General features: G+C 34.1%; 2 protein-coding genes across 5 annotated transcripts in view; one reads left to right on the forward strand and one right to left on the reverse strand.

Moving 5' to 3' along the window:
* The window catches only part of LOC127845676 (WW domain-containing oxidoreductase-like), a 323,591-nt gene that overhangs the window by 122,172 nt on the left and 187,033 nt on the right, over positions 1-14,386 (forward strand). The window lies entirely within an intron of this gene.
* LOC127845670 (zinc transporter ZIP10-like) overlaps positions 1-14,386 on the reverse strand; it is a 40,043-nt gene that overhangs the window by 24,536 nt on the left and 1,121 nt on the right. The window contains exons 1-3 of one of the 3 annotated variants that reach the window (XM_052376721.1): positions 6,940-7,402; positions 3,351-4,196; positions 1,214-1,463 (exon numbers count right to left, since the gene is read on the reverse strand). In XM_052376721.1, coding sequence (XP_052232681.1) covers positions 1,214-1,463; positions 3,351-4,187 — 1,087 coding nt within the window. In that variant the 5' untranslated portion in view covers positions 4,188-4,196; positions 6,940-7,402. Of the gene's footprint in view, positions 1-1,213; positions 1,464-3,350; positions 4,197-5,793; positions 6,918-6,939; positions 7,403-14,386 lie in introns of those variants that run through there. The other 2 variants (XM_052376720.1, XM_052376722.1) reach the window with 2 other exon arrangements.

Consider the following 14,386-nt stretch of genomic DNA (forward strand, 5'->3'; position numbering starts at 1 on the left):
CATTAACTGGATTTAACAAACATGTACGTGTATTAAGGTTTGTTAAACCAGATAACAACAAGGACAATTTGGATTATTAAATGAAACAGGTAAGGCATTCTCAAGTGTACATATTTCGGATATGTATACATTCGGATAAACAGTAATAGATATACTATATGTCCCATGCATTAAGATTGTGTTTTGTTGACTCGTTTTTACCACAATTTGGTGATTTCATGACGCGAAGAATTTCCGATGGCATTGGTACCGGACCTGTTCCCATTTGGGTGAAAAAAATCACTTACTAATTATCATGTACATTTTGATGTATGCTATACTCATAAATAGGGGATTTTGTGTTACTTAGAAACAATATAAGGGTAGAAATAGTGTTTATTTGTGTATAAAAATGCATCGGGTTATGGTTAATTGAATTATTTACCTGTTTTTGACGCATTTTCGATCTGTAAAATGAACGCCGAGTCTGTAAAACTTTTTACCGGAACGAACTGCAGCGCCTGCGAACGTTCTTTCAGGTGATTTCACGCGATCTCTATAACCACGACACAAAGGGAACCCACGACTCAATGAGAACAAGCCAAGTCCAAGGGTTTGAATTGTCATTGCATTATTAAAGTACTGTTTATTTTTATGATGCACATGGAAATCACAAGTTTTATTTGTATGAATTGATTTATGTGACTTAATATGTAAGGATTTATTGAATTTGAAAATAGTATTTGTTTGTCATTTATGATGATACTTAGGCTTGGTGTAATGAGGGGTATAAAACAAGCGAAAATTTTATTAAACGCTGAACAGAAATCACTTCTCCTTCTAGTGGCCTCCCTTCTCCCTAATTTCAGCTCAGGGAGAAGTCATTTCTCCCTCAAGTTTGAACCTAGGCTGAGCCCTGATGTTTTTTCAATATTAAATTGCTCTATACATAGTTCTATTTAATAAAGTAAATTTGTCATAGAAAACGCAAAACACATGCATTTTAAGTCAGAAATGTTGTTGTAAAATACCTTCTGCATGATAGAGATCACTTTTATCTTTAGCAACCCCAACATAATATACATTTCTTTTAAATGCATATTTAGTCAGGCAAAACTTATCTTAAGAGAAAACTTAATATTTTTTATTTTTTATTGTTAAAACAAAACTTTAAATTATACACTCCTGACACAATTGTATTGTTACTTTTTTATGGATAAGTCCCTATGGATACCTTTGGCTGGTATCTGTTCCACTGAAACATATGTTGCAGAAACTTTCCCAGAATCCTTGTCATGGTGGTCATGGCCATGCCCATCATCCTTGAGGTGGCACCTGTGTGCTAGATCCTCATGCAGCGCGTGACAGGCGTCCGTGTCGATCTGGTAGACGAGCACCGGGCAGAGAGTCTTGAACAGCTCCGCGGTGACGCCTCCCGCCGGGTTCACGCCTATCAGATGTAGCATTGAGGTCGCCCCCAGGCACTGCAAGGGTATACAGGTACCAGGTATGTTTGTGGTAAAATACATGTTTAACCCTTATAGCGCTGGAGCCGAATTTTAAAGGCCTTTGCAAACAGTTTGGATCAAGATCAGACTCCACAAAACGTGGCGTCTGATCTTGATCCAAACTGTTTGCTATTCTGATATTGGTCTTTGAAAAAAAGTGAAGAAAATGATGATTTTAGAAATTCAGCAGACACCAATTTAGCAGACGACAAATTTCCCAGCATGCAAAGGGTTACAGGGATTTCAATTGAAGCAAAATCCTGCTTTTTGATGCAAGCATTTTGCAAATTTGTCACTTTTGACTCCTCCACATTATTAGCCTTGCATCATTTTGATGCAAATGTCACCATTATACTAACATGAAATGCATTTGATATTTAAGCAAAATGTAGTTTTTTTAGTTAATCTTAAGCAAGAAAGTAATACAAAGAAACATTTGCAAAGCAATCAACAAATATCCAGGAACAAAATGTCTATACTTCAGTATTTTGACCCCTGAAAAGTTCATTTGACCCCATAAATTTTCAACCACGTGGTCATTTGACTCCTTGTTTTCAAAAGCTATTCAATCCCTGAGTTGATGATACAGGGATTTTTTTTTGCATTAATTCCAGTTTTCAGAAGGAGTTTTTCTTACCAATCAGAATGAGTGCCACAGTTTTTGTATGATTTTTTATTTGAATAGAATATTATTGTAACTAAAAGTAACTAGTGTCTTTGTGAAAGTAGGTCTTGGAACACTGCAACGCTGTACATGCACCAGGTATGTAGATTGTAAATATATGGTAGATAATTGTCATATGCCATGTATGTTAAGAAAATTTTCCTATAATATTTTTCTTTTGCAGGCATATAAGAAAATTTAAACGGTTATTGATGAAACCTTCTGGTTTTTCTAAATATTCTAAATATTTCAGCAGATTAAACGTAAACATATATGTGCATGTTCTTGTTTCCCCATGTGTGTTAATCGAGTGTTTGGAGTTGTTCGCCAAACGACATCCGACTTGCCTATCAGTTCAGAAATGTAGTTGGACATATACAAGTCCCATACGTAATTACTACAAGGTTGCAGGCAATGGAGATAAGAAATAACGCTTTTTAGCCCAATTACAAATAACAATAAATTTAGCAACAACCATCATATAATTTGTAAGATAAATGTGTCTATCAACCCTAGAAAATAAGTTTTAGATATACATGTACACACCATATGTTTTATTATTAATGTACACCGGCAAAGTGTGTCATAGAGGGGTAAATTTGAGTTCTGTCAAATGAGTCTATTTTAAACAAAACAAGAAATGTCTCACAGATCCGCACCCCCTACCACACACACACACATTCCAATCTTTCTCAAAACTCTGATTTGGTCGAACAAAAATTTGTTTATGGCCCGACTTTGGATCTCTAAGTGTGACCTTGACCTTTAAATATTGATGAGACAGGGGATACACTCAACACCGGAACTCCTCATGGCAGTCTTTTGTGGTATATTGTCTTACAATAAAATGTCTGATGACAAAGTTAAACTTGGACCTAAAAACGAGATCGTGACCTGAGTGTGAGGGAGGCAAACAGATTTTATTAACAAAATACCATCAGCTCATCCAAGTCACAAGTGGCAAGTCATCTTGAAATAGCATGATAAATGAAAAAGTTATAGTGCAGAAAATGTTTTGCTAAACTTTGAGCTATTTGGCATGTTATTTTCCTTCAACTTTTCTTTTTATAAATACCGGTAGTCACACAACTGTGAGTTGCAAAATCAGTTTCATTAATGATCAGAAAGATTCTTACTATCCTTACTTTACGGACATTTTTCACACAAATCTTTAATACCAATGATAAATAATTTCTCACCTGGGAATCTTCAGCATGACGTTTTCTCTCTGATTTTTTATCTTGTGACCCACTTTTAGCACCATTTGCGTTCTTAAACTGATTGATATGATCTTCAACTGCTTCTTTAGAAACTTTGTTGACAATACTTTGAGTGGTAGGCATAGCGGTGGAAATGTTTTGCTTTTGAGTATTTTTACCATTTTTATTCTTTTGAGACCGTTTAGTGGTAGGAACAGTAGTTTGTTCAGCAATAGGCTTCAATGAAGTCCCAACGTGTTTGTTGTTTGATGGTACATTGTGCACTGAATCATGTGAATGGTCATGGTTTTCATGATCGTGACTGTCATGAATTCCAGATGGAACTGTGTCCATAGAGTGATCATGGTCAGCATGTTCATGATGATTATGGCCCTCATGCAGTTCATGATCATGGACATGGTGCTGATGGTCATCAGTATTATTAACATTTTCATGGATTTCATGATCATTATGGTCATGGAATGACCCCTCCTGAAGTGGACTGTACTGGTGTGAATGATTAGCACAGTCAGAGGATGATAACACTAGCCTACCGCCAAGGCCAAGATGGCACAAGAGGTGGCGGAAACCTTTGTTTGAGATCTCGATTCCATTGCCGTACTTCTTAAGTAATTTATTAAGAAAATAGTCTGGCTCTATTTTGTACACATCAGTGGAGGCCTCCATAGTAGCAGGAACTGTTTGGTTACCATGGGGATCGATGTTGCCATGGAAATGGTCATCATGGTGATCATGTTTGTGGCCAAATACATAGCAGGTTAAGCTGCATGCTAGGAGGCATACAACGCAAGTCTTGGCACTTGCTGGGTTACACATTCTGAAAACCTGAAATATACAACAAAAGAAACATTGAAACAATGCAAAAATGACAGGATGCTGTTATTTTCAATTGGCATTTCTTATTTTAAGAGACAATAATGGTACTATAATGATGCTGATTTCAAATTTCCCATCGAGAAACAAGCAAAATCTACTAGGTAATAGAAGTTTATTGGTCACATGAACAAGATGGCCATGATGGCCCTACAGCCCTGCATGAGTTCAAGGTACAACAATTGTAGACAAGTCCTTTTGACCTTGTTCAAGATTTCACATTTATCAATTTAACCCTGCCTAGACAAACTGACTGAGTTGCATCGTTATACGGTCACATATGAAATTAAAGAGTGGTAACTTACAATACATTAAGTGTTTTTAGGGTTTTTCTTAGATGTGACATGGTGACCTTCTTTTGGGCGTTTTTCTTAGATGTGACATGGTTTTTTACCCAATCTACTTCAATCTTGAAATAGGCCAACATATTGTCAAGATAAGCTTCGTCAAGATTTTAGCATAGAAGTGGCTCCTAGAGTAGTCACTACTATTTTCTTCCATTTAACTTAATGACCTATTTTTTTACACAGCACAAGCTCCATATTCAAGGCCAGAGGCCCATTGGCGCTCACCTGAGACTTCAGGGAACTATACTGCTCACAGCAATTTTTTAGATTTTTCTGAAACCATTTCCAAACTTGGCCAAAATATTAACTAGAGAGGTAAGAAGGTTACAATAGCCATATAAATGCCCAGCCCCCTGGCTGCCATGTTTTCCAACAGACCAGAACTATTTTCTAACTAAGCTCAGAGATCACTAGAACAATAATGATAAAACGGTAAAGATGAAACAGCCTATCTGATTGGTTAGTTGGTTAAACTATGTTGTAGTCCAAACCACAACTTAAAACCACAACTTAATAAGTTGTGGTCTCAACATAGTAATTTGTGGCCAGAAATTGTAAAGTTGAAGGAACAACTTACTTTGTTGAGACATCAACTTAATAAGTTGTAGGAACAAGCTATTGGTTGTGACCACAAGTTCCTAAGTTATTTAGGCCGCAACATTTTATATTATTTTAATATATTTTTGCGTTCAAATGTTAACATTTATCAATATAAAGCATTTAATGACAAACTTCAATACATGCCAAATTCTGTGAAAAGGCCCCTTTAAAAGTTTAAATATAAATCATACTTCATACAAGGATTTTACTTGATGCAGCATTTTACAATTAAGTCACACCTTAGAATTTTCTGACTTGCATCATTTTAATGCAAATGTTATCATAAAATTAACATAAAATGTATTTTTTATAACACAAAATGATCTGTTTAAGTTAAGTAATGTACAATATTAACATTTAAACAAAGCAATATTTGTAGAGTACTCAACAAATATTCAGGAACAAAATATCTAGATTTGAGAATCCTGAAAATTGTATTTTACCCTTAACATTAAGTCATTTAAAGCATGGAGTCATTTGAATACTGTGATTTTCCAAAGCTTTTAAATATAATATAATATAAACTATTTTTCACTATAGAAATATACTTGTTATAAATAATAAGTAAGTCAGGTAGCATATGTAAAGTCAATATTGTTTACCTTAACCCTTTGCATGCTGGGAAATTTGTCGTCTGCTAAATTGTCGTCTGCTGAAGTTCTAAAATTAGCATTTTTTTCTATTTTTTTCAAAGAATACTATCAGAATAGCAAACAGTTTGGATCCTGATGAGACGCCACGTTCTGTGGCGTCTCATCTGGATCCAAACTGTTTGCAAAGGCCTTTAAAATTCGGTTCCCGCACTGAAAGGGTTAAGTGTCAGTATCAAACCACAATAAATATTGCTTACTACATTAATAAATAAGAGTTATTAAAATTTTACATGATGACATGTCAATTCACTTTTTGATTAATATTCCAAATTTTAACTTTATGATAATATGAAACAAGGCAGAAGATTTGTACAGTTAGGAAATGAGACATGCAATGACTATGTGAGTTCACTTATTTGGGTTCATAATCTTGTCTTTTGGATACAAATTAACATTTAACACTCCTGGTTGATAAACTAAGTATGTGAAATAAAACAATCAAGATATTTTAAGGATAACATCTATATATAGATTCAAGTTTAAAAGGTTAAAGGTTGAAAGATCAAAAGAAACATTAGTCTAAGTCATAAAAGCATCAGTGTAAGAGTTCAAAGTAAGGTCAGTAAACAAATTTAATAGCCAGTTACTGGTACATTAGAATGTCATTAAGTGCACATCAATATTTCTGACAGTGCTCCAACTGGGATTTGAAAAGGGTAGGGGAGGGCTGTTTTGTCAAAAGAGCACCTTTCGAGTGCGAAGTATTTTGTCAAAAGGGCACTTTCAAGCCAGCGGTCATCTCCGTAATGATCCCTGTTGCATATTAATTTTTATATTATTATAAATTGTTTGAATATATTATTACCATATTATTAAACCATGTAAATAAAATGTCTAGAATGAGAAATAAATTGGTATCATTGTAATACAAGACTAATTAATTATAAGGTCTTAAAATAAAAAAATAAAAAATAAAAGGGCAGGGCGGGGCCTCAGAAGGGCAGGACGGAGCTTCAAAAGGGTAGGGCAGGATGCCCTTCTATTTAGGCCTAGCTGGAGCACTGTTTCTGGTACACAACACAGCACTTTTGAAATTGATCAAATTGATATCATGTCATGCAAGAAGTCTTACATAGTTTATCACAATACAAATACCTAACAAGGGACAAAATTGTCACAAAACCAGGTTTTCATTGTGAAAAAAAATCTGATAAAGGGAGACAACTCAAACTGAACTTTTGAAATGAACAAACAAAATTAACCCCCTTTGTAAGTTTGTTTTAAAATAAATCTATTTTTAGTCGTGGCGACCTTGACATTGGAGATATTGACGTGATTCTTTCGTGCGACACACCGTCCCATGATGGTGAACAAATGTGCCAAATGATTTTAAAATCTCATAATGAATGACATAGTTATAGCCCAGACAAGCTCATTTATGGCTATTTTTTACCTTTGAACTCAAAGTGTGACCTTGACCTTGGAGATATTGACGTAATTTTTTCGCACGACACACCGTCTAATGATGGTTAACAAATGTGCCAAATGATTTTAAAATCTCACAATGAACAACAAAGTTATGGCCCGGACAAGCTTGTTCCGCCCGCCCGCCAGCCAGCCCGCCCGCATTCGCCAATGTAATAACCAGATTTTTCCTTCGGAAAACCTGGTTAATAACATACTACATCAGGCTATATTTAAAATTATTGTTAATGTTTAATGCATAGTAAATTGTATATTAAATGTGTGAACTGTACCATTGTAAAAGGTTTCACATTCCGTTTTTTCCCCTGTTACACATTAAGAATTTCCCTATTAAAAGAGCGCTATCATATTGTCCCAAAATATTTTTATTTGTCAATTTTTTATCTCCATCCTAATTGTCTCTGGTGGATACCATTAAATTGTGATGCTTCTGAAGAAAAATGAAACTGGGTGCGAATTTCTGTCTGTTAAAGCTCACAACAAGAGGGCCTGAAAGGCCCAAAGTCGCTCACCTGAGATAAAAGGAAATGACCTGTTCTTTGCAGCCAAAGATATCAATAGAACAAATGTTCTAACCAAGTTTCATGAAGAATGAACAACAAATGGCCCCATGGCGGAAATGTTTTCAACAGCCTGGAACCATTTTTGAACTTGTCCAAGATATTATTGGGACAAATCTTCTGAAAAAGTTTCATGAAGATTGAACAATAAATGTGGCCTGTACAGTATTAAAAAGGCAAATATTCATGACGCACAACGGAAGACAATAGTTGAAAAAAGGTGATCACAAAAGTTCACCATGAGCAAAAAATATTATGCTCATAAAGATTGTCACCATGTGTGAAGATCAGCAAGTGTCATTCAGATTGAACTAAAAATGTGACTAAAAGTATTCACAATGTTTTACTATAAACAACTTTTGTAGTGCGGTCTCGTTCGCTTACGCAGGTGAACCGGTCACGGGACAGTTACGAGTTATGTAACTGTGTGAGCACTTATGTAATACGGAAATATTTATCGAGTCTAATTAAAGAACGCTTATTTCTAACACACTTACTGGTTGTAATTCAATTAACTAAAGGCGTCCAGTCAGATACGCCAGAATACACTCAAAGAATTAATCTATAAGTGAAAACCAAAGCAGCTTTAATGAAAATAACAAACTTTAGTCTAAAGAATCTACGCATCGTTAAAAATGAACAAATACAGCAAATACCTTAATGAATGTAAAAAGAAGTTCACAATCTGTCTAAAAAACTGATATAAATATTAAGTTACTGTTAGTCTAAAAGTTGCTTCAAAAATTTTGTTTATAAAATAAGTCTAACTTAATCTAAAGAACACAATTTATGGAGAGTGGAAAACTGCAGTGACTCAAATGTAAACAATCAAGAAGAATTTACAAAAGTTATTTCAATCAAATGTCTTTCTAATTTAGAAAATGCCAAATAACAAGGTTGCCATGGAAACAGTTTCATAGCACAGCAGGGTTCGACATTAACTTTTTTTAGAGCAAGACCGTCGGACCAGCTCCTCTTAAAATGTACTAGCCCGAACCTGATGTCTACTAGACCATAAATGACATAATCATAGCAAATTAACACAATTGTGTCATGTAACTGTTTAATCAGGATTTATCAGTAAATAATTAGTGAACACCAGATTTTTTTTATGCATAGAGTAAAACAATAAAATAAAACTTTTTTTTTGCTTTTCTTCGTCAAATTCAAGCCATGGGAACTGACTTGATTTTCCATCTAGGATAAAATTGACGTTTTCGTGTTTCTTCATACTAACATTTCGTGTCAGTTTGAGTGTCAGATTCTTTTTTATTAACTGATTTGTCGGACGAAAACAAAGCCATTCTTTTAATAACATTCCCTTGTATGCTACGCAAAAATGTTTACATTGACGATACCGATTTTCGATAGAAGTCGTAAAATCATGCTTGACAGTTTTACGACACTGCAGAAAATCATTAATATTCATGACAACTTGACCAATGGAAACCAACAATTTCTGCAGGAAGCTCTCCTTTGCGTCTAAAAATACCGATGAATCATGTGAATGCTCCGCGTTTATTTAAATACACTAGTTTCGTTTTAATGTAAATAATGGATATGAGAGTAATTTTACACATTAAAAATAAAGGTTTTCACAGCAGTTAGTTATAGTTATATATGTGAATCAGTATAGATTTTTTTATGTAGGACCAGTCGGACAAGCTAGCCCGCAGTTTTACTAGCCGGACCACCGATCTTACAAGACAATGTCTGTCGGACGTGCCTTAGTGTCGAACCCTGCACAGTAGTCTGCAAAATGCACCAACACAGTAGGTTAACTTGGCTTATCAGTAAAGATCAAAGATAAGGTTCTACAGTGCATTAGTACATGTTATTTTATGACATAGGTTTATTAAATTGCATGCAAACAACTGTCTTTATGTACACCACATTTTATGAAAGAAGTCCCAGGTTTACACAAGGGAGTTAACTATTAGTTAACTATTAGAAAGTATGTACAGGTTATCTTTCTTTAACATTATTGCTTATCACAACTAGACTGTTAAAATGCTTTCACTATATACTTATAGAGAAAACTGCCCAACCCCCTGGCGGCCATGTTTTTCCACCGATCTGGACCATTTTCGAACTTGAATGTCATATCCAGAAAACACATATTCTGACCAAATTTCATGAAGATTGGACCAAAAATGTGACTTCTAGAGTGTTCACATGTTTTCACTATATTCATATAGAGAAAAGTGCCCCACCCCCCTGGCGGCCATGTTTTTTCACCGATTTGGACCATTTTCGATCTCGTCCGAGATATAAATGAACCCAATGTTTTGACCAAGTTTCATGATGATTGGACATAAATTGTGACTTCTAGAGTGTTCACAAGGTTTCTCTATAGCTATATAAGGAATACTGCCCCGCCCCCTGGCAGCCATGTTTTTCAACGCACCGGAACCATTTTTGAACTCAACCAATATATCATTTAGACAAACATTTTGACAAAGTAACATGAAGATTGGGCATCAAATGTGACTTCTACAGTGTTCACAAGGTTTTTCTTTTTTTGACCTAGTGACCTAGTTTTTGACCCAGCATGACCCAGTTTCGAACTCAGTAGAGGTATCAATGGGACAAATGTTCTGACCAAGTTTCATGAAGATCGGACAATAAATGCGGCCTCTGGAGTGTTCACAAGGCAAATGTTTACGCCGCACACCGGACAAAAGGCGATCACAAAAGCTCACCATGAGCACAGCTCAGGTGAGCTAAACATAGGTTTACATTATTTGCAACAGTGATTTTCAGTCTGTTTAATACTAATTATTAATCAAATACAATTTAATTTGATAATTATTATGTTAGATCAATTAATGTTAATACACAAACAAAGGTCACACAGGGCAAAATACTCCAAAAGCACACTGAAAATAATCACCAACCCTTTGACATGTTCAGTTTCCACGGCCTTTACACAGAGTTTGACTTATAGCAAGTGGCTCTTACCAATATCATTCAACATTTTTGTTCAAGTGACATATCTGTGTATCACTGTATCAAGTTCAACATCACTCTATCTACCAAGAGTCAGTTCCTTCAGAAACTGGGTTGCATACCTGTGTGTGTGTGTTAAATTGTTTTGAAAGTCATTTCATAAGGTTATTCCTCATGTGACTTTAAAGGATCAGACTTGGAACAATTAAGCTTCTAGGTGATTTTTTGTTTTGACCATTTTGATAGATATTGACAAACTTCAACAGCATGCACATTCATACATTAGCACTCACCCACTTGCCAAGGCAACACAAATCTAAGACCGAGGAATGAAGTCAGAACAAACATTAGCCAACTTTTTTTATTAACCTGATTATCATGTACAAAAAATCTTAAAACTTTCATGTCTAACACAGAATTATGGCCAAAAGTCGCAACTGACGCAAGAACAGTTTTTAACCCTTTGAGCGCTGGAACCAGATTTTGAAGGCCTTTGCAAACAGTTTGGATCCAGATGAGACGCCACAGAACGTGGCGTCTCATCAGGATCCAAACTGTTTGCTATTCTGATAGTATTCTTTGAAAAAAATCGAGGCAAATGCTAATTTTAGAAATTTAGCAGACAACATTTTAGCAGACGACAAATTTCCCAGCATGCAAAGGGTTAATTAACAAATATAATATACACACAAGCATTCAGCATTATTTTCAAGTATAAACTCTAGAAATGTTTCTACTCAACGATTATTTGTGGATTTATGACCAATCAATTGAAAATGGAATATCAAGCATCAGACAAAGGTTATATGCTGCTAGTAAAAACAGTGGCAAATGTATTATTTGGATGTAATTCGTGGCCAGATTACTTTGTATGTTCAAACATTTCTTTCCTTTTAAAACCTTTTAAATTTCATCCACAAAATGCATGTTTTCTATCATTTTAAGGCAAATGACTACATGTCCATGACTATTTTAAATATGTCTTTATATTTTGTGAAAAAAGTTCCAATCATACACATTTGTTTTTGTGTTATATTCAGCCTTTTCCGTTTGTGTGTAATCTCAGTATCTTACTTTAATTACTGCTAGTCTATTAAATGTAGACTAAGGACCAACAATCCCATTGCATTATATTGGACGGTCAACTCAATGTGTAGACTCAGTAATGGTGTCAGATATCCGGTGGAACAAAAACATAGGAATGCCTGACTATGAAAAGAATTATTAGTTTTTTCAATGGGAATTGATTGCCAGTTATTTTATTTGTTTAATTCCGAACGTATATATAGATATGATCATTCCTGTTAGATTCATATTGTTTTTAAATATTTTTTTTCTTATATTTAAACTATCAACGATTTTTTTAAAGGCTCTCTACATTTAGCATTTTTTCTTTCTTTATAATGTAACGGAAACAGCACTTTCCCAATAAGGAAAAATTACACATTTCCGATTTACATCAGGAAAAAAAATGCACATGAAGATTAAACAAAATTATTATTTTTTAATGAAATGCAACATAAGTTGATTTCTCTAAGCAGCAGTATGGGTTAATATATTAACATATTTACACTTAAATGACAACACCTATCCTAAATTTTAAAGTATTTGTAAGCAAAAAATTAACCAATACCTCAACTTCCAAATTTAAAGATTTCACAACGCTGGTACTGGTACTTTTCCCTATTGGGGAAAAAATCGCTGTAAAAAACCCTGTTTAATTTCAATTATGTGAAGCCAACAACTACTAAGGACTTCATTGCTTTTTCTTTTTTCTGTTATCCTTGGTATTATGTAGCATGTCATGTTGTCTTAATCATAATGTAGTTTTCCACCTTACCCTGTGTATGTTAAATTTAGTATTTCATCAATTATTAATAATTTAGTTTCACATCGAACATACTAAGTAAACTATGCCAACAGCGATCAATCAATCAAAATCAATCATTTAAAATCTTTCTATCAATCAACTCATTCACCCATGTATCCATCAATCCAATTGTCAATATAATTAATGCTAACACATTTTCAATTTAAGTTTTTTTTACACACATGCAGTTACATCCAATCATGAAAGTTGCCTGTTTCTAATCTTAAATTGTATTTGAGTTATACAACAAGGTAAAAATTTGCTAAGCTTGGCTATAATAATTAAATTATGAAACAAAATGTGCTATATTGGTAAATTTAAAGAAAGCCTCCACAGTGGGAATCAAACCCATGACAAGTATAGACGAGTTAATTGTTATTGTTTACATTCGGGATTTTCCGCGCATGCGCACTGATTGGTTGGCAAAAACACTGGTTACAGTCACGTAAAACATGTATAAAGGGCTTTTGTTTAGTCAATTAAACGATAAAAAATCCGAAATAAACATTACAACTTTTAAACAATAGTGCAAATATATCATATTTAGTACCAACAAATGTATATTCATATATATAATTTCCTCTTTATAAAATACAAATTAGTTATTAGCATCAGAGTAAACGTGGTCGGAAGACTAAATACTGACAATACCACACAACAAAACAATAAATTAGCCGTATTCTTTTGTACAGTAAGACTTTAAAAATGATATTTCAAAACTTATAAAACATATATTAATTTGATTATAAATATAAACGGTGTGGATATTGTTATTGTTCATCAGCGATCGAAAGTGTATTATAAGAGGCGCATTTAATCAATTATAAAACAAAGCCATAAGAACGGAATACATTACAATCGTTAAATGTTGTGGTAATTTTCTTTTCCATGGATTGAATTTTCGTTTCGTTTCCATTGAATTACAATATTAATAAATTTTAATATACAAATGGAAATAAAACCTGCATCTTGTGCAAATTGAACTGTCTTTGCATGTATATTGAAATCTCTTAACAAGTAATAAGGAGTGATACATGTAACAATCTAGCATTTTATGATAAATATAATTTATTTTACGCAAATATTGTTTATCCATTGTGATTGCTTGGTTTCATGATGGTGTTACGTGCACTGCAAGAACGTACAATCTTTACACTAAATTGCCGAGTTTACATTTGCCGGTACCCGCGTTAAATACATCAATTGTGTAGCAGTAATATTGCACAATATTTTAAATTTAAAGTTATAAAGCACTGTATTATTATGATTAAACTGGCTAACATATAGAAACACATGTTCCTGTTAATCCGTTTCGGACAAATATCTTCTTTTTTTAATATATTAAATTATTTATTAAAGCAAATGTTATGTATTATGGCTTTAATATTTGGCTTGCTCAATATGACTGCTCAATATGCCAAGAGATGACATGGAGGTATCATAAAGTCTGCCACATGTGGTCTATGCAGGGACCCAATTAAAGAATAGGTCCCTATGTTTATGACACCGGCATGTTTTCTGTGTAATTGTCTGGGCAGTCTCCGATCATAACGAGATAATATGCTTGTGACGAACAACGGTGCAATTAAACACGGTTAGAAATGCTGAAACAAAAGTGTCAAAATTGGTATGCACAATTAAATAAAACAATTAGATTTATGAATTTATTTGCTGTGTATCAAGGTAAATTGGTACAGATATATTAGGGCTAAAATCAGTTACTATATGTTGCGAACAA

This window comes from Dreissena polymorpha, chromosome 9 (genome assembly GCF_020536995.1).
Source record: "Dreissena polymorpha isolate Duluth1 chromosome 9, UMN_Dpol_1.0, whole genome shotgun sequence".
In the NCBI taxonomy this organism is placed as follows: Eukaryota; Metazoa; Mollusca; class Bivalvia; order Myida; family Dreissenidae; genus Dreissena; species Dreissena polymorpha.